Source organism: Palaemon carinicauda, chromosome 43 (genome assembly GCF_036898095.1).
Source record: "Palaemon carinicauda isolate YSFRI2023 chromosome 43, ASM3689809v2, whole genome shotgun sequence".
Taxonomy (NCBI): Eukaryota; Metazoa; Arthropoda; class Malacostraca; order Decapoda; family Palaemonidae; genus Palaemon; species Palaemon carinicauda.
This window is the reverse complement of record NC_090767.1, coordinates 23,574,697-23,595,452: the sequence shown is the minus strand read 5'-3', so window position 1 is coordinate 23,595,452 and position 20,756 is coordinate 23,574,697. Positions and strand designations below refer to the sequence as shown.

General features: G+C 45.7%; 1 protein-coding gene and 1 long non-coding RNA gene across 4 annotated transcripts in view; both read right to left on the bottom strand.

The window, feature by feature from the left end:
• The window catches only part of LOC137633620 (uncharacterized), a 444,399-nt gene that overhangs the window by 6,686 nt on the left and 416,957 nt on the right, over window positions 1–20,756 (bottom strand). The window lies entirely within an intron of this gene.
• LOC137634019 (uncharacterized) overlaps window positions 1–20,756 on the bottom strand; it is a 411,582-nt gene that overhangs the window by 284,071 nt on the left and 106,755 nt on the right. For all 3 annotated transcript variants that reach the window (XR_011042424.1, XM_068366258.1, XM_068366259.1), the window contains 3 exons: window positions 2,999–3,126; window positions 1,745–1,966; window positions 759–1,021 (listed from right to left, as the gene is read on the bottom strand). Coding sequence is in view for 2 of the 3 variants with exons in the window: in XM_068366258.1 (XP_068222359.1) it covers window positions 933–1,021; window positions 1,745–1,966; window positions 2,999–3,126 (439 nt within the window). In the remaining variant the exon portion in view is untranslated. The remainder of the gene's footprint in view (window positions 1–758; window positions 1,022–1,744; window positions 1,967–2,998; window positions 3,127–20,756) is intronic.

Here is a 20,756-nt window from a genome sequence, read left to right as displayed (position 1 = left end):
CTACTACACCGTTGACCTCGACACTGCGGGCAAAGGGTGTGAGGGTCTGTCTCGATCGCCGACATAAAAGTTCCACGGGGGCGATCGTGAAGTCCAGTGCATTTCCGCATGGTGGAAAGCAAAGGTAGAGGCCAACTTCAAACAAACAAACACTGGAAGAAAAAGCAAACAAATTAAGGCTGCCAATATGCGAGGACGGGACAGAAACGTCTGTACATCGTCCGAGCCAAAAGTGAAGTGAAGTGAAGCAGCTCACCAGTGTGTGGAAAGAGAGGGGTAGCTAGCTACCCCTCCCCTACCCCCGTGCTAACTAGCGCGGGAGTAGTTTAACCCTCGTTAAAATCTAATGGCTCGTCATTTCAGCTACGCCGAAAGTAAACCCTATGTAAATAGCGTGGTTTGTATTTCGGTTACGGAACAAATATACATAAACATAAAGAATGTTTATATATATATTACAAGTATAAGAAAAAGTAATTAAAACAAAAACAAAAGCATTAATGGCTGTCAAAGAGGCAAGGGTGAAAGCGGACACATCCGGCTACCACCAGAGCCAATAGTAAAGTGAGTTCAGCACACAGGTGTGTGAGGGGGGTAGTATACCCTCGTTAAAATTCTAATGGCTCATCATTTCAGCTACGCCGAAAGTAATACCCATATTAAATAGTGTGGTTTGTATTTCAGTTACGGAACAAAAGTATATTATCATGACCACTTGGATTCTATCAACACAGAACACCAAATGATCCACTACTCACCTTTGATAATTGGACCAGCCCAAGGCACTTCTGATCTCAAGCCTCCATGACCAGCTAAGATAGTATCGAGCAACACAGATATCGTCACGTCCTTGTCGCAAGAGGAGTTCGGTTTGACTCGGAACAGGACGCTGCGCAGCCTCAGAACTTTGTCTTCCCTGTCTTCCGCATCCTTCACGTTGTCTCCTTTCTCCAGCACCGAGACTTCCCAGACACGAACGGAGGAGTCCTTCGGACCTCTGCAAGCAATAATCCGCCATTATCTGAAAGGTAATAATATTTATGCTCAAAATGCATTCTCAAAACAAGTCAAAAGAGCTACCTGAATATTTCCAACATTTCATTCAAGTCTACGGACCAACCTTTCCCTTTTTCCTATGTTGATCTTTTGTATAATCTACTGTCTATATATAATAACAACAATCATAACTAGAATTGTGATCTTGCTGTGGTTCACCTTCAAAATTCAATGGGTTCATCCAAAGCATAATAATACCTATCAGTGGTTCAAAGTTGGTGGAAATCAAGCAAGACGTTTCAACATAATCTTGCTAACAGACAACAAACAAACGTATAAGTAAATAAATTAATAAATGCTGGTCATTTTATAAACTCATTGGCAGAGGTAATGAATTCATAATCTAACAATGATTTTTCATTCCCTGAATATTTAGTTTTTGCATTAAATATTCTCTTTACTCAATTCAAAAGGCGTGGTAGCCACTTTACACAGTCTGAAGTATTTTCTGCCTCAATTCCCATCTGGTTTAGATTACATTTCCTTCACTTCATTATTATGTTTGGCAATTCCTACTGGTCTCTCGTCACACTACGTCAGACTAATTTTTCGATCTTCCTTCATTGCAGCTCCAAACCATCCCCATTTCTTTTCCTTCCTCGGGACATCTCACCCCTCTGTAACATACAATATAAAAGGTAAACAATACAAGGTCCTAAATCAGGTAAATAAGATCTCGGAAACTAACCTTCTCGCATAATGTCCAGCGAAGTCACCCAGTCTTCGTGACCGTTAAGAACCGCTTCTGGAAAATAGTCGCCCAAACTCTCGCGTGTGAATACGCGTATTCGGCTGTCGTGATCGCCGCACAGGAGCAGCGGATGCTTGGCCTCTTCAACCTTCACTGGGAGGAGGCTCGTGATAAACGTGCGTCTCGGGAGGCGGAATGTCTTCCTGCCTTCTCTTTCACCTGAAGAAGTGCATTGAATTAACAAAAGGCAAAATACGTACTATCAACTAAAACATTAAAAACAAGTAAAATGAGCACTCAGAGAGCACAGACCTCGATTCCCTCTATCACACCATCTCGATCTTCACTAGATCTCTATTTACATGTTCCCATCCTGGATCTGCAGGTCCGGAATAATATAATATCAGAACCATAACGTAGCGATTGCTAGACCTTACGATGGCTTAATGCTTAAAAGTTATGACCAAGTCTACTGTGCTTTACTCGAGTAATAAGCAAGAATTTCCAATTTGGTCCAATCTGGCAATAGTTAAGAATCCTTTAGAAAAAAACTCTTGGATCTGGATGGTGAATACGATCACAGGGTAAATCTAATACCTTCTTAGTTATCCCATTTCTAACATGTCTTGAAAATGTCATCAAATTCATCCATAACTTTTTTGAGTAAGCCAGCTTACATCAGATTTCAGGAGTAAAATACAGTGAAAAATACACCCAATGACATTACAAAATTCTCCCTCACCTGCCCCATAAGGATTTGTTTACAAACAGCTATAATGGAAAAGCCCAAAGTGGAATGGATAAAAAGTGAAAGGAAAAGGACAACATAGCTGTATATATATGTCAGGATGCCAGAAAACTCTCATTCAATCAATCAATCAATCCATCATAGCTGAGAACAGTATGGATGAAGTGAAATGCTTCTTATAAACCCTATAGTGTCCAGCCACAGCTAAACTTGTACTCTATGCAATACTCCCTTTGGCGATGCGAGAAATTCTGACGGCTGAAAAACCTCAGTTACAAATATAACAAATGCCTCAACCCATAACATATTGGACCGATATTTCATTTATTGAATACAGTCGCTGTTGGCTTCTCAGATGCAGCAGGGATCTGGTCTTTTAATACGATATATCACAGGTCCTTGTTTTAGACACGTACATAATTATAAAACATACAGTATACCTGTAATGAGATTTTCATGGAATTAGGAGCCTTGATTGTATAACTCTAATTTCACAACAGTACCTCTTACAGGGCAAACGATCCAACAGGCGGCCATGGCAGTAGCGGCCGTCACGATGATAAGCTTCTCCTTCCCGTCTTCGTGGATGACCAATCCATCGGACATGACTACTGTACACCTTCGCTGTGTTCTGGAAATGAGAAACAAAAAAATCAATTTAGTATTTATGAATTTCTATTGATATTGTCATCAGTCAGGTCTCCTTCTTTTGCCACTTTCACCAACACTCCTAACTCCCATTCATCAGGTTTTGCCTCTTCATGCCACATTCTACTCAAGTACCACATGTGGATGAGGTCAGGATGAGGGGCAGATAGATGAAGAGGGTTTGGGCATGCTCTTTGCACTCCACAAGAGAGATTATAGTTCACCAAACGTTCAGCTGGGCTACACGAGGCACTAGAAGAGTTGGAAGACCCAGGTCTACATGGCTGAGGACTATGAAGCGTGAAGCAGATGATGATGAATGGAGAAGTACAGTATTGAATTAAAAGCTCAAGATAGAGACGACTGGCAAAATCTAACTGAGGCCCTTTGCATTAACAGGTGAAGGAGGTGATGATGACAATTATTACTACTAAACTATTTCATCAAAACAAATCACACAAAACTCTACAATTGTCCCAAGAACGACACCGAAACATCCCATTGTGGAAGAACCCCCGACTGGGTCTGCTGATATATTCATTCTCTTTCATCATTCAGTCCAGGCACAGACGACTATCTACACTCAAACGTGTGGTTATGGGCGAGTAGAGACAAGGAAGTGCTAATAGACGAGTGATTATAGACGTTAATAGGGATGTCTGTGCATCTAAATTGAAGAAATTATTGCTGTACTCGTCTATTACAACAACTTTTTAAGAATAAACTGTTGTATTACTAAGATGTCAAACTTACTCTGGAACTTTCTGCAATTAAAAATGACAAATTCGTAGATATTTTGTATTTTTCCTAACTATACAAACCTTAGCTATTTAATAGGGGTTATTACTTACGGCGTAGCTGAAATGACGAGCCATTAGAATTTTAACGAGGGTTTACTACCCCACCACTAGTTAGCGGGGGGTAGGGAGGGTAGCCTGCTAACCCCCCCCCCCTCACACACACCTGTGCTTGAGGTCACTTTGCTTGGAAGTAGGACTTCCCGGGGGATAGGGCTGGAGGGCAAGTTTGATTAAATAGCTAAGGTTTGTATAGTTAGGAAAAATACAAATTATCTACGAATTTGTCATTTGTTCTGTAACTGACATACAAACCACGCTATTTAATAGGGGTGATTCACCCATTAGGAAGGGTGGAAAGTCCCTGCCAGTACTGGCTTTTGGCTTTGCCCGGGGACTCAATATTTGAGTGTGTTCGCACTCAGCAATAAGGAGTCCCTGCATCCCGCTAGAACCTTGCTACGCAAGGACTGCGGCCTACGCAAGCTGTGTGTGAAGGTATAATAAAGTGTGACTCGTCCTAGGAAGTTGACCTGTAGTCCTTTAGAAGGAAACTTTAGGCTAGTACTCTCCCAATACAGTACCACCTCGTCAGGGTGTGGGCACGTGACAGTATTAGCTTAATACTAGGAACACAAGGAAGCAGGGTCTACCTGCAGTGGTTTGAGGTCAGCTGTGCAGAGAACCCAGGATGCTGCTTTCCCCAAGAGAAGGGAAGATGAAGAAAAGAATAAGGGCCAGACAAACCTTTTCATTCATGCAGACTAAGACCGGGTAACAATGCCCTCAACCTTCTGCTACTTGTCCACTAAGGAGCCTGAGGTTTTAAACCAGCTGTTGTGCAGCCACCACAGGGACAATAGAAAACGTATCGAGCCCCCTGTGGGTCACGTCGTACAGGTAGTGGGCTGTGATGGTCGTCACGCTTCCACACCCCAGCTTGAAGAACCTGTGTCACTGAGAAATTTCTTTTGAAAGCCAGGGGCGTAGATCATGTGCTCTAGGGCGACGTGACGGGAGAGGGTCTGGATTCAGGGACAGATGGATCACCCTACGAATCCATACCGAGATGGTGTTCTTGTTGACCCTCCTCTTATTCCTCTCAGTGCTAACAATGCTTGCACCTGGGGACGGACTTCAGCCATTCTTTTGAGATATAGCCTCAGACTCCTTACTGGGCACAGTAGGAGATGGTCTGGGTCATCTGTTACAGAACGAAGACTCAAAATCCGGAAGGGGTCGAACCGAGCGTCTGGCACCCTCGGATTCCGTGTCTTAGCAATAAACTCAAGAGACGAATTTTAACGTTACCTCCCCCCATAAACTCAGGGACGAATTTTAACGTTACCTCCCCCCATCCCCTTGAATGGGCGATGTCATATGAGAGACCATGAAGTTCACTGAATCGTTTGGCCGAAGCCAAAGCTAGTAGGAACACCGTCTTCCAAGTTAGGTGGCGATCTGAAGCCTGGCGTAATGGTTCATAGGGAGGTCTCTTAAGAGACCTGAGAACTCGAACCACGTTCCATGGAGGAGGTCTCACTTCCGACTGAGGGCAGGTAAGTTCATAACCTCGTATGAGTAGGGAAAGTTCCAGCGAGGAAGAAAAGTCCATTCCTTTGAGCCTGAAGGCTAGACTTAAGGCTGAGCGATAGTTTTTCACCGCCGAGACTGAAAGGCGCATTTCTTCCCGCAAATACATGAGGAACTCCGCTATTGCTGGAATAGTGGCATCGAGTGGAGAGATACCCCTTCCACGACACCAACCACAGAAGACTTTCCACTTTCCTGGTAGACAGATGCGGATGACTTTCGCAGATGTCCAGACATCCTAATCGCAACTTGTTGCGAAAATCCTCTCTCAGCGAGGAGATGCTGGATAGTCTCCAGGCATGAAGTCGTAGCGAAGCTACGGCTTTGTGGAAGATGTTAGCATGTGGTTGTCTGAGTAGATTGTGTCGTGGAGGGAGTTCTCTCGGAAGTTCCTTTAGGAGTTGCAGAAGGTCCGGAAACCATTCCGTGTGATGCTATGGCGGAGCTATGAGGGTCATTGGAAGATTAACCGATACTCTGGTCTTGTTGAGCACCCTCCTCATCAGACAGAACGGGGGAAAGGCGTACACGTCGATGTTGTCCCACCGTTGTTGGAAGGCATCTTGCCAGAGCGCCTTGGGATCCGGGACTGGGAAGCAGTAGAGTGGAAGCTTGAAGTTCAGCGCTGTCGCGAACAGATCCACAGTTGGGGAACCCTACAAAGTCAAGACTTTGTTGGCTACTAGATGATCCAAAGACCACTCGGTACTCACTATCTGAGACGCTCTGCTCAGATTGTCGGCGAGCACATTCCTCTTGCCTGGAATGAAACGTGCTGATAGTGGAATTGAGCGGACTTCGGACCATCTCAGTATCTCTACTGCAAGATGGGATAGCTGCTTCGAAAAGGTACCTCCTTGCTTGTTGATATAAGCCACTACTGTGGTGTTGTCGCTCATCTCCACCACAGAGTGACCCGCCAGGTATTGTTGGAACTGCTGAAGGGCCAAGAAAACGGCCTTCATCTCTAGACGATTTATATGCAGGCACTTTTCTGATTCTGACCACAGGCCTGAGGTCCTGTGGTGCAGAACGTGGGCCCCCCACCCTTTCTTTGAGGCGTCCGAAAACAGCAGCAAATCCGGGGGAAGGACGAGAAGATCCACTCCTTTTCGTAGGTTCTCGTCTGTCACCCACCACTGGAGGTCCGTCCGTTCCGCAGGTCCCATAGGGATCATGACGTCCGGGGAATCGCAACCTTGATTCCACCGGGACTTGAGTCACCACTGGAGGGATCTCATCCTGAGGCGACCGTTGGGAACTAGACGAGCCAAGGATGAGAGGTGACCAAGGAGACGTAACCACGATTGGGCTGGAAGCTCTTCTCGTCTAAGGAAAGGGCTTGCGACCCTCCTCAGCCTTGCTATCCTGTCGTCTGATGGGAAGGCTTTGTGGAGATTGGTGTCTATAATCATGCCTAGGTAAACCAGTCTTTGAGTGGGAAGCAGAGAGGACTTCTCAATATTTACCATGATCCCCAGATCCTGGCAAAGTCCCAGAAGTTTGTCTCGGTGTCGAAGAAGGGATGACTCAAAGTCTGCTAGGATCATCCAGTCGTCCAGATAATGGAGGAGACGGATGCCGATCCTGTGTGCCCACAACGATATTAGGGTGAACACTCTTGTGAAAAATTATATTTCTGGGCTTGAACCTGTGCCGGCCAGTGAATAAGCTCCTATTAGCAGTTATTCTTAGGTAATTTACTGCTAAATATACCAGAGAAAAAATGTAAAGGAGTGCTAGGTTAACTAGCTCGCTCACCTATTGGTGTCGGTATAAAATTGGGCGTATAATCCAGAGGTCCCGCACTATTTAGATTCATCCACGACAAAGACCCCAATAAAGGAGAGCCGTTCAACCTTACTCGGCACCAGCAACTCTGCATCCGCTCAGAACCCAACTCCTTTTTTAGCACGCCTGTGTTGTAACCCGCTTTTTTTGTGCTCTCGTATTTTGCTTATTTTCCATTGGATTATGGCTTCTTCATCGGTTTCCCAGGAGACACCGTCTAAGTTAAGTACCAAGCTATGTTTTGCTGTGTTTTGAGCAATCTAGATCGTTTAATATTTAATTTATAGGAGTTTATTCTCCTCGATCATCTCGGTCTTGCTCGATTCCGCTTACAGTTGGTACTCCTGTTTTGAGAGCTTTTAGTTTCACTCGCGGTGTTACTAAGTGTATTATTTTTATTATTAGTTTAAAGTTTTTTATAGGCTATTGTGGATATTCATTATTTAGCGTTTAGAACCCTTGTGGTTCATATTTAGGGCCGATATCAAGTTACGTATCGTAGATGGCTTGCCGACCTTCGTTACTAGGCGGCAATTTTATTATTTAAGCCATCAGGTGTTGTCCTTTGGGATTTATTTATGTTGCATGCCTTGCCCTAAATTTTTTATGTGTATATTTATATAATTTTCAACGCTATTACTATTATAATGAATATTTGTGCTTATTACTCCGTATGATCTGTCTGGTAGTGTTTGGGGATCGTCAGTTGGTAGCCCTGCTGCTCCGTATCACGTGATCCTCCCCCAAGCTCCCCCTCTCGCTAGGTTGGTGGCTAGGCTTCTCTCCCCCCCTCCCCTAGGGGACCGTTGCCTTCCCTCCTTTTAGAGGGGGTAGTTCAGTGTTTATGGACTTTGTCCTCCGGGTGTCCCGGCGGTTTCGCTCTGTCTAGACGGGTTGGCCACCGGTCAACAGAGTAGGATCCCGGTGCACCCTATTTTATATTCACCTATCACACTTTTATTATGTTATACGAAACCCTCCGGGTTCGGTTGGCGGTTCTTATCTACAGTTCCGCCCCCCTATTAATTTATAACAGTTCCTATGATTATATAGGATTATATATGACAGATCACTATCCCGGAGTTCCTATATGTATTGGTTTATGGTTATACTTTTATTTCCCGGCCCGGGGCTTGACCTCGCTCCGGGAAATCAGACACTAGGTGTCTTATTCTTTGTTACATCCTTTTTATGATCCCGGCTCGACCGGAATGGATAGCTATACTCTAGTCTTAAGTTAGACTTATGTTTAGGCCCGGCTCCTCCGGACCCGCCCCTACTTAAGAGTATTACAGTTAAGCTCTAGTCTTAAGTTAGACTTATGTTTAGGCCCGGGTCCTCCGGACCCGCCCCTACTTAAGAGTATTACAGTTAAGCTCTAGTCTTAAGTTAGACTTATGTTAAGGCCCGGGTCCTCCGGACCCGCCCCTACTTAAGAGAATTACAGTTTCTCATATACTATTCTTTTTATAGATGGTGCATTGTCAGACGACGGCCTGTGCGGCTGTTCTTCATCAGCCTTGTGGCCATACCGTATGTAGGTCTCACGCCCTCTGCGGAGTTCAGCTGGAGGACATAGTGGTCTGGCACCCTGATAACTGTATGGTCTGTTTTGACCTCATCACCACCCTCGGATCTGATTCGGTGAGTCCCGTTGGCTATGTTGCCTTTCTAATTATTTTACCTTTTTTGGTATATATACACTATTTAGTAAGATTTCTATGGCCTTGAAGGACCACCGGGAATCTTCCTTTTTATAATTCCCACTGTTATTTCAGGCATCCCCGGAGCAGAAGACTGCGGCTCGGGCCACACAGAAAGTGTGGGTTAGGGGATTTGCCCGAAACGTCAAAACTAAACAGCCTTACGTCCTGTCTGAAGACTACTGTGCCATGATCTACCCTAACGCCAAGTCTTCAGCCGCCGTGGCTAGGCATGTTGCGGCACCCATCATTGCCCACATTGATGCCACTATTGCGGGATTCATAGACCAGGAACAAGATCCGTTGGATGCCCCCGGAGATCTGGAAGACAATGTTGCCTCCATGAACTTGGACGTCGAACCTATGTTGTTGGATGATCCGGATGCAGGTAGGGTGGTAAGTGAGGCAGGTGTTACCGGCGCTGAGATTCCTATCCTCAGCCCCGCTCTTTCTTCTTCATCTGATCTCTCTTCTTTCCATGGTCTTTCTGGGGACCGTGATTCGTCTCACCGATCACACCCGGTTCCCCCCAAAGATAAGTCTATATCTAGGACTTTGCCAAAAGCTAGTAAGCCCCACAAGGCTTCCCATAGTTCTAAGCTGAATACAAACCCGTCATCTAAGGCTTCTGGCTCCTCCTCTAAGTCTCACGACCCGGGAGTACAATCCGCCACTCCTGCTCCTAGCCCGGGCCTTTCCGAATCAGCCATGCTTCGCATTGTGTCGGAGATGCAAGCTAAGTTGGTGTCGGAAATGCAGGCCAAGATGGACACGATGTTCTCTAACATCGGTCAGAGACTTGGGGCATTAGAGCAAGGTGCTCCGGAGCGAGTCCAAAGCTCTCTCATCCCGGATGCCTCTAAGCTCCCGCCGTTCACCAAGAATAATCCTTGGCGCATGGCTCTTCATTCCCCGTTCTCAGACGGAATGTTAACTTTGGAAGGTCTTGGCACTCGTCCTCTAGAGGACTTTGAATTCTTTCCTCCTGGTCTGGCATTTCCATTTCATGGTTATGCCAGGCTTACCGAGGAAGCTCTGGTTCGGTTAGATAAGGTCCCCAAAGAGACTGTCATCTTCCCAAAAGAACAAGCCCAATCTGTTTGGGCTAGGTTCCTGAATGACATTGGTTGCACCAACACCATGTTGACGCCTTATAAGAGCTCCTTCACAATGTTCTTAATGGACAAAAACACCGTGACTCCATGCGTCAATAAGGTAGCAGAGCTTGCTTTCCAATATGCTCTGGAGGAGAAGCCCTTGCCTCCCATCCGAGAGGTGGATCCGATCTCCCTCCTTCTTCCTTCTGGCATTGAGTGTTGGGACAATGTCCATACCACTTTTACCTCTGGCAAGCTATCAGCGGACTGTGCTTCAGTTATGTTTAGTGAGCGGCTTCCCCGTCTCCCGGAATCCCTCATTAAACAGGAGTATGATTCCCGCCTACGTGTTGGCCGTACTCTGAACTTGGCCACGTCCACGGAGTCGATAGCCTTAACGTATGATACTGAGAGTATCTTTAAGTCTCTCAATAAGGCTACGTTGCAGTCTTTATACTACGACCTTTATGACTTCGCTATTGCTAAACGTAGGTGTCGCAAACACGTCCTGGCTGAGGCCACTATTAGGCACGAGCCTAATAAGCTTATCCGGTCCTCCTGCTGGGGTTCAAATCTCTTCCCTGAGGATCTTGTAGAGGAAGTCTTGGCAGAGGCCACTAGAGTCAATCAGAGCCTTAAAGCCCGTTGGGGTTTGACTCCTAAACGGAAATATGACCCCGCAAATTACCAAGCCCGGGGTAGGAAGAAGCTCCGCCCGTATACCTCCACCCAGTTCAGGCAACAGCAGAGTAGTTCGTCCAAGTTCCGACTGCCTCTTCCTCCATCTCCCGTTGCTCCTGCACAGCCTTCCACCTCTCAGGCTCCTTCGGACGACTATGTCACCGTTCTGCTCCCTAAGAGCCAGCTTTCCGGTGCCTCCACCACTTCTCCTGCCTTTAACCAGTCTTATGAGGCTCATAGCTCTTCCCAGAGTTATAACAGAGGTAGAGGCTACCACCGTGGTTCAAACCAGAACAGAGGTAGAGGAAGATTCTTTCGCAAGGGAAAGAACTTCCGAGGCGGACGTGGAGGCAACTCCTCAAGCCAATACTGAGGTGCAGCAGGTAGGGGGGAGGCTTTATGCCTTCCGCAACAAATGGGGGTTCAGTCCCTGGGCTTTCAGTATCATCTCCAAGGGACTGGGGTGGAGTTGGATTCAAGGGCCTCCTCCTCCGAACAAATTTCATCAACATTCCACTCCGGACCTAGTCGAATTTGTCCAGGATCTGTTACGAAAGAACGCCATACAAGAAACGAAACACCTGAAGTTTCAGGGTCGGCTGTTCAGTGTCCCGAAGAAGGATTCAGACAAGAGAAGAGTGATTCTAGACCTATCCCTTCTCAACTTGTCCATTCAATGCGACAAGTTTCGAATGCTTACCGTCTCGCAGGTGCGGACCTTACTTCCCCGTGGGGCCGTCACCACCTCTATCGATCTTACAGACGCCTATTATCACGTCCCGATAGCGAGACACTTCCGTCCGTATCTAGGCTTCCGCCTAGGGGACAAAAATTACTCCTTCAAGGTGATGCCTTTCGGGCTCAACATCGCCCCAAGGATCTTCACAAAGTTAGCAGAAGTCGCTGTTCAGGAACTCAGAAATCAAGGGATTCAAGTATAGCCTATCTGGACGACTGGCTCATTTGGTCAGACACCTCCCAAAATTGCCTAAAAGCCACTCACAGAGTCATCCAATATCTTCAATCTCTAGGCTTCCAGATCAACTTCAAGAAGTCCCGTCTTCTTCCGAAATCAAAGTTCCAATGGCTCGGCCTGCAATGGGATCTTATATCTCATACTCTGTGTCTTCCCAAACCCAAGAGGTTAGAGATTGCAAGGAACACCAAACGCTTTCTCAAAGACAAAGTAAGTTCCAGACGACTCCAAGAGAGGATTCTGGGGTCCCTTCAATTTGCCTCAGTGACGGATCTACTTCTGAAGGCAAAATTGAAAGATATCAATCGTGTCTGGCGTTCGAGGGCGAACCGGAAGCTCCGGGACAGGAAAGTCCGCCTTCCTCCCATTCTACGGGAAAGACTTGTACCTTGGACAAGAGCCAACAATCTGTCAAAGTCAGTTCCCCTTCGATTTCCGCCTCCGAAGTTAATCATTCACACGGACGCATCCCTATCAGGTTGGGGTGGCTATTCTCAGCTCAGGAAAGTTCAAGGTCTTTGGTCTCCCTTATTCCGCCAATTTCACATCAATGTGCTGGAGGCCATGGCAGTTCTTCTAACCCTGAAACGTCTCGCTCTACCCAAGAGACAACACCTTCGTCTGGTCCTCGACAGCGAAGTGGTGGTTCGCTGCCTCAACAGAGGCGGGTCAAAATCAGGGCCTCTGAACCATGTTCTAGTAGCCATATTCTCCCTAGCAGCCTCGAACCGTTGGCATCTTTCAGCTGTCCACCTGGCGGGAGTCCGGAACGTAGTGGCAGACGCCTTGTCCCGGACCTCCCCTTTAGAATCGGAATGGTCACTCGATCTAAAGTCATTCCGGTGGATTCTCTCTCGGGTTCCCGGTCTCCAAGTGGACCTCTTCGCCACGGAGTCCAACCACAAATTGAGAGTATATGTGGCTCCCAATCTAGACCCTCAGGCTTACGCCACAGACGCCATGTCACAGAATTGGGACATCTGGGAAAGGATTTATCTCTTTCCCCCGGTGAATCTTTTACTGAAAGTCCTAGACAAACTGAGATCCTTCAAGGGACAAGTAGCCTTGGTCGCACCCAACTGGCCCAAGAGCAACTGGTATCCTCTCCTGCGAGAGTTGAGACTATATCCTCACCCGATACCCAATCCGGTTCTGTCTCAGATAGTACAAACACGCGTTGTGTACGCTTTCTCAAACATTCAGAGCGCCCTAACTTTATGGACTTCATGAAGTTTGCGGCCATGCATGGTGCCAATATCGATCCTCAAAACACCCTGTTCCTAGAATCAGATAAACGGGATTCCACCATCCGCCAATATGATTCTGCAGTTAAAAAGTTGGCTAAATTTTTGATAGACTCAGACGTACACTGTATGAACTTGAACCTTACAGTCACTTTCTTTAGAACTTTATTAGAATCAGGTCTGGCAGCCAATACTATCACCACTATTAAATCTGCCTTGAAAAAGATATTCCTAGTGGGTTTTAACATAGACTTAACCGACTCTTTGTTAGCTTCAATTCCGAAAGCCTGTGCCAGACTGAAACCGGTTACTCGTCCTACCCCGGTTACCTGGTTCCTTAATGATGTACTCAAATTGGCTTCTGATACCATTAACAGTTCTTGTGATTACATTCCCCTTCTCAGGAAAACACTTTTCCTGGTGAGTTTGGCTTCCGGGGCAAGAATTTCTGAACTGGCAGCTTTGTCAAGAGACCCGGGTCATATTGAGTTCCTTCCTTCGGGAGAGGTCCTTCTTTCACCTAACAAATTCTTTTTAGCTAAGAACGAAGACCCTCAGAACAGATGGTCCTCCTGGAAAATTGTTCCCCTCACGCAAGATCCGTCTCTGTGCCCTGTTACTACTCTTAGGTCTTATTTATCCCGGACCTCCTCTAACTCCTCGGGGCCTCTATTCGTTAGAAAACAAGGCGGTACCATTACCATTAAAGGGATCAGGCAACAAATTTTGTATTTTATTAAACAAGCTAGCCCTGACTCTTTTCCTCTTGCACATGATATCAGAGCGGTTGCTACTTCGGTGAACTTTTTTCACCACATGAATTTTACGGATCTTTCCAGGTATACAGGGTGGAAGTCACCCTCAGTGTTCAGGAAACACTACCTTAAACATTTGGAAGCCCTTAAATTTCCTACAGTAGCTGCAGGGAGCGTAGTTACCCCCAGGTAACTCATATGTTAATTCCTTGTTATTTTATCTCTCCCCCTTACCTGCCTCATTTATACCCTATTTGTATTCGTTGGTTTTGCACCTGATTACTATTATTATATTTGTAAATTTTTGACTCCTGAGTATCTGTATATATCATCACTCACGGCATTATTATACCTTACCTTTTTTGGTCAATTGTTCTACCAAGTGGATTTATGTTCTTTTTAAGATACCCTTATAGCTGTTTTTGGCACTCATCTCTGATTAAAGCAACTTGTATTTCCCTTATGTTTATGTTTTTCCTTTATTTTGCAAGTTTGGTGACATTTCTCTTGTATATATTCACTGGCCGGCACAGGTTCAAGCCCAGAAAAGGGATTTTGACGTAGGAAAAATCTATTTCTGGGCGAGGGACCTGTGCCGCCCAGTGAACCCTCCCAGCTCCTCTCCCTTGGAGTCCCCAAACTTTGGGTGCTAAGGAGTTGGGTTCTGAGCGGATGCAGAGTTGCTGGTGCCGAGTAAGGTTGAACGGCTCTCCTCTATTGGGGTCTTTGTCGTGGATGAATCTAAATAGTGCGGGACCTCTGGATTATACGCCCAATTTTATACCGACACCAATAGGTGAGCGAGCTAGTTAACCTAATAGGAGCTTATTCACTGGGCGGCACAGGTCCCTCGCCCAGAAATAGATTTTTCCTACGTCAAAATCCCTTTTTAATTATGAAATAAATTTTTGAATATACTTACCCGGTGAATATATAAATTGCTGCAACTCTGTTGCTCGACAGACACATACATAAAAAAACTCGCGAGCGATCGCTATGCAGGTTGCGGGTGTGCCCACCAGCGCCAACTGTCGGGCAGATACCACTCTCGGATGTAAACAAAACCTTCAATTTCTTCTCATCCCACTGCGTCTCTATTGGGGAGGAAGGGAGGGTCATTTAATTTATATATTCACCGGGTAAGTATATTCAAAAATTTATTTTATAATTAAAATATCATTTTTAAATATTTAACTTAGCCGGTGAATATATAATAGCTGATTCACACCCAAGGAGGTGGGTAGAGACCAGAGTTAATTATGTTTACATCGTATAAGCTAAGAGTTTTTTCATTTTGGCAGTTATCAATATAACAAAACCAAAATAAATAGGTACCTGGTGAGGAAGTTGACTTAGACGATTACTCTGCCTTGTAAGTCTGTCTTCCTCACGGAGCCCAGCGATCCTCTTAGGATGCTGACAGACTCCCAGGAGCTGAAGTATCAAGGGCTGCAACCCATACAACAGGACCTCATCAAACCCCTAATCTGGGCGCTCTCAAGAAATGACTTTGACCACCCGCCAAATCAATCAGGATGCGAAAGGCTTCTTAGCCTTCCGAACAACCCATAAAACAATATTAAAAACATTTCAAGAGACAGATTAAAAGGATATTGGAATTAGGGAAGTGTAGTGGTAGAACCCTCACCCACTACTGCACTCGCTGCAACGAATGGACCAAGTGTGTAGCAGTCCTCGTAAAAAGTCTGGACATCTTTTAAGTAAAATGACGCGAACACTGACTTGTTTCTCCAAGAAGTCGCGTCCATAATACTTTGCAGAGATTTATTTTGCTTGAAGGCCACGGAGGTTGCTATATCTCTAACTTCGTGCGTCTTAACCTTAAGCAAACATCGGTCTTTCTCATTCAAGTGAGAATGAGCTTCTCGTATTAAAAAAAAATCTGATAAAATATGACAAAGAATTCTTTGACATAGGCAATGAAGGTTTCTTAACTGAGCACCATAATGCCTCAGATTTCCCTCGTAATGACTTAGTACGAGCTAAATCGAACTTAAGAGCTCTAACAGGATATAATACTCTTTCCAGTTCGTTGCCTACGATCTCTGATAAGCAAGGAATATCAAAAGATTTAGGCCAAGGACGAGAAGGCAGTTCATTTTTGGCCAGGAAACCAAGTTGAAGTGAACAAGTGGCTTTTTTGTGTAGAAAAGCCGATGTTCTTACTGAAGGCATGAAGTTCACTGACCCTTTTAGCCGAAGCCAAGCACACTAGGAAAAGTGTCTTGAGGGTGAGATCCTTCAGGGAGGCTGAATGTAATGGCTCAAACCTGTCTGACATGAGGAACCTTAGGACCACGTCTAAGTTCCATCCAGGAGTTGCCAAACGACGTTCCTTAGAGGTCTCGAAAGACTTAAGGAGATCTTGGAGATCTTTATTGTTGGAAAGATCTAAGCCTCTATGTCGAAAGACCGAAGCCAACATGCTCCTGTAGCCCTTAATCGTGGGAGCTGAAAGGGAGCGAACCTTTCTCAGATGTAAAAGAAAATCTGCGATTTGGGCTACAGAGGTACTGGACGAGGACACAGATGCTGACTTGCACCAGTCTCGAAAGACTTCCCACTTCGACTGGTATACTCTAATGGTAGAAGCTCTCCTAGCTCTTGCAATCGCACTGACTGCCTCCTTCGAAAAAACCTCTAGCTCTTGAGAGTCTTTCGATAGTGTGAAGGAAGTCAGACGAAGAGCGGGGAGGCTTTGATGGACATTCTTTACGTGGGGCTGACGTAACAGATCTACCCTTAGAGGAAGACTTCTTGGAAAGTCTACCAGCCATTGAAGTACCTCGGTGAACCACTCTCTCGCGGGCCAGAGGGTAGCAACCAACGTCAACCTTGTCCCTTCGTGAGAGGCGAACTTCTGCAGTACCTTGTTGACTATCTTGAATGGTGGGAATGAATATAAGTCCATAAAAGACTAATCCAGTAGAAACGCGTCTATGTAGATTGCTTCTGTATCTAGGACTGGAGAGCAAAAGATTGGTAACCTTTTGGTCAACGAGGAGGCAAAGAGGTCTATGGTTGGTTAACCCCAAGAAGCCCAAAGACTCTTGCCCACGTCCTTGTGGAGGGTCCATTCCGTGGGTATCACCTGACCCCTCCGACTGAGACAGTCTGCCAAGACGTTCAAGTCCCCCTTGATGAATCTCGTCAACAGGGAGATGCCTCGAATTCTAGACCATAAGAGAAGGTCCCTTGCGATCTCGAGCAGCGTGAAGGAGTGTGTGCCTCCTTGCTTGGAGATGTACGCCAAAATTGTGGTGTTGTCTGAGTTGACCTCTACCACTTAGTTTCGAAGACGCTTCCTAATATCATCAAGGCCAAGTGGACTGCTAATAGCTCCTTGCCGTTGATGGCATGCTCTTCTGACTTGAGGTCCACAGACTAGCGCATTCCCGACCGTCCAGGGTCGCACCCAACCCAAACCCGACGCGTCTGTGGACAACACGTGGTTTGGGTTCTTGACTGCTAGGGATAGTCCCTCTCTCAGACTGATATTGCTGTCCCACCATTTCAGGCATGCCTTTATTGGTTCGGAGACTGGGAATGATACCGTCTCTAATGTCTTGTCCTAGTTCCAGTGAGAGGCTAGATGGAACCGGAGAGGCAGAAGGGGTAGTCTCCCTAGTGAGACAAACTGCTCCAGGGATGAGAGAGTCCCTACGAGACTGTTCCAACTCCTGACTGAATAAACGTTTTCTTTTCAGCATTAGTTGGACTTCGAGCAGGGCTTGACTGCGAATCTCCATCCCCAAAAATAGAATAATCTGGGATGGGATCAGTTGGGACTTTTAGGTTGACCACAAGTCCCAACTCCCTGGCCAGACTCAACGTCCAATGTAGATCCTGCAGACATTGAAGGCTGGACGATGCTCTGAGAAGCCAGTCGTCCAAGTACAGGGAGGCTCGGATCCCCGATAGCTCGAAACTGGTACCCCACATTCCTGTAAACAAACCTCAGAAACGGTTGGGAATCCGGGTGTATAGGAATGTGGAAGTATGCCTCCTGAAGGTCGAGAGAGACCATCCAGTCGCCTTCCATAAATGCTGTCAAGACAGCCTGGAAGACTTCATCGTGAAGTTTGTCTTGACAATGAACACATTGAGCGCACTTGCCTCTTACATACTCCTGCAGTGAACATGGCTGCCAAATCATGGAGCCATCCCTGAGGGACTTGTTCCTGCAGAGAACGTGGCTGTTAGATCATTGGAGCCATCCCTGAAAGCCTTGTATATGCATGACATAATTGTACAGCAAAACTTCAAAGGCTCGAAAACAGCTGTGAAGTTGACCTGTAAAATCTTGGAGCGTCTCATGGCCAGGCGCCAGGGAGAGTCTATGAGGTTTGAGAAGTCTATCTGGGCAGAGGCAGGAACTCCCAAGCCGAGAACTTCTCTCGTGTCATATCAGACTCTCGCTCTATAAGCCAGTTTAAAAGAAGGGAAAGCAAAGGCTGTATCCCCCAAACTCCTCCTGGTGATAAACCAGTCGCCTAGCAAACGTAAAGCTCTCTAGGAGAGCGAGAGAGCACTAGCTTATAAAACAACGGCTTCGAAGTAGCTAGGCCTAGTGTAAGCTCTGACGTTTAGGCGAACGAGGAGCAGCAGTTACAAAAAGATCCGGACAAAGATCCTTAAAAATCAGCATGATTTATTTAAAGTCCATAGAGGGCTAAGCAGCTTTAGGCTCCTCTCCGTCTGACAGAGTCCTCAAGGGAATATCAGTAGGAGGGGGAACAGCAACTTCCTCATCTGAAGGAACCTTGTCCGATAATAGCTTAGTCTCAAGCAAGGGAGAGACCTACCGTGGTGGCAATGCTTTACAAGCAGAGTCCACACGCACTGGTGCATTAGTAGCGGACCAGGACGCAACGTCATGTAACTGCTTGACAGTCTGTGAACTGTCAACAACAACAGGTGCGAGAGACCAGGACGCAACGTCATGTAACTGCTTGACAGTCTGTGAACTGTCAACAACAACAGGTGCGTGAGGACGCACAGCGTCCACTCGAGACTGCTTTGACCGCCTAGACTGAGCAGTCAAAACAACTCTAGAATGCGGAGGTTGACGCTCAGCGTCAAAACAAGTCAACTCCGATTGTTAGCGAACGTCCTGAACGTCAACAGGAGCATCAGCAAGTGGCGTAACGTCCAAATGTGGCTGAAAATCCACACGAGACCGCATCGAGTGTGGTTCTAAACAACCTGACTGACGTGACTTAGCTACGCCAACGTCAACAGGACGCACAAAGGAACGTTAGGGTGGCTGAAAGCCAGGATCTCGATGAGATAAACGGCTAGGCTCAACGGACTTATCGGCAGAATAGTCTTCCATAAGGGAGGCAAGCTTATTCTGCATGTCTTGCCGTACAACCCATTTAGGATCAACGGAAATGGTTGCGGTAAGAGACGAGGGTAACGTCTGTGACCGCAAAACCTTGCCAACAAAAAGACTCTCGGAGTCTGTGTTACGCTTTTGTTAGGCGGTGAGCAGTCTTCCGATGACTGCATAGGGTCAGAGCTGTCCCAATGGCTACAACCAGGACGCTGGACCTGTCCTGAAAGGACTGACTTTCGCTTAAGGGCCTCGAAACCTTGTTTCAGGTTTCTTATGCGAAAAGCCTTCGGATGACGAGGAGAAAATCGTCTCTCTCGCCTTATGGTAGGGGTGATCTTGGTAAGATACACCCGCTACCATAGAGGGAACGTCTGTTCGCTGATCAAGGCCTCTCGAACCCATAAGTCGTACGACATTACTTCTCCCCTGGGCTTGGGAGCTTGCAAGAGGTCCCGGACTAGGCGAACGACAGGCACGAACAGACGGACCCTCGGTCGCAACACTGATAACACTTTGCGCAATATCACTTTATCACTACGATTTTCTGTTTTGCACTTATTTCACTGAAATCGAAACTTTTACTGATTTCTACCTGAAGCACGCAATTCTACCCTCATCAAAAAGTAGTAATTGCGAAATCAGTCGTATAATGCAAGCACATTAATACCAGCAAAAAACAGTAAACATATTTTAAGATAAAAAATTCAGTGGCTGGGGAAGAGACTAAACACTAGTTCATTCAAAACTACGTTTTCAATCTCTCACCGTACATTGCCTGGGGACGAGAATAAAAAACTAAAAACGTTTTATCCTTTCTCCCCGTACAGAGACTAGGGACGAGAGTAACTCGAGAACAACGTTACCCGCTTGAACGGAACGTTTTCTCTCCTCTCTCTCCCTCCGTCTCTATCTTTCTCTCTCTCTCTCTCTTGATTTCGCACCTAAGAGAAGAGCCCACTTACGTTTCGTCAAAAAAACATGTTATTTGACCAAAGGAAAAAACTGAAAGGTTTTTCAATTAAAAAGTTCCTTTGAAATAGAATTTAAAACATTTAAGCTTTGAAAGAAGAATGAACAAAATGTCAGAATCGATTTACTCTTTCTGCAAAGTGAAACCGTGATACTCTCTCTCTCTATCGTAACGATAGAGCGCAAACTGCGTAGCATAAATAAACTAAACGTTAGTTCATCTTTGAAACAGTACGAAGACTATTCAAAGAAAATCTTTCATAAAATATCTATTAAAAATATTCATTTAAAAAGTTTTAAATCATTAGCTCTTTAAAAGCTATTTACGATTGAAAGGGCTCAACGTTGTTTAACTTCGGTTTCCAAGTTAGGACCGCCTACTCTCAGGAAAGGTCGCATATAAACAAATCATTAAAATTTATTTTTATGTTTATTATAAATGGAAAGTTAATCGAAAAGGCCTAATAAAGGCGGTGAGATATAAAATATATAGAGGAAAATCTATAATTATAACGTGATAAGATAATTGCTAAAAGCCTGAACACACTTCCGTCTAAGGGAAGGGTCGGCCATTTAAAAGTCAAAGAAAGTCCATACTCTCTTTGTCATCAAAAATTAAATCTATCCAAAAACGAGTTCAAGGATTTA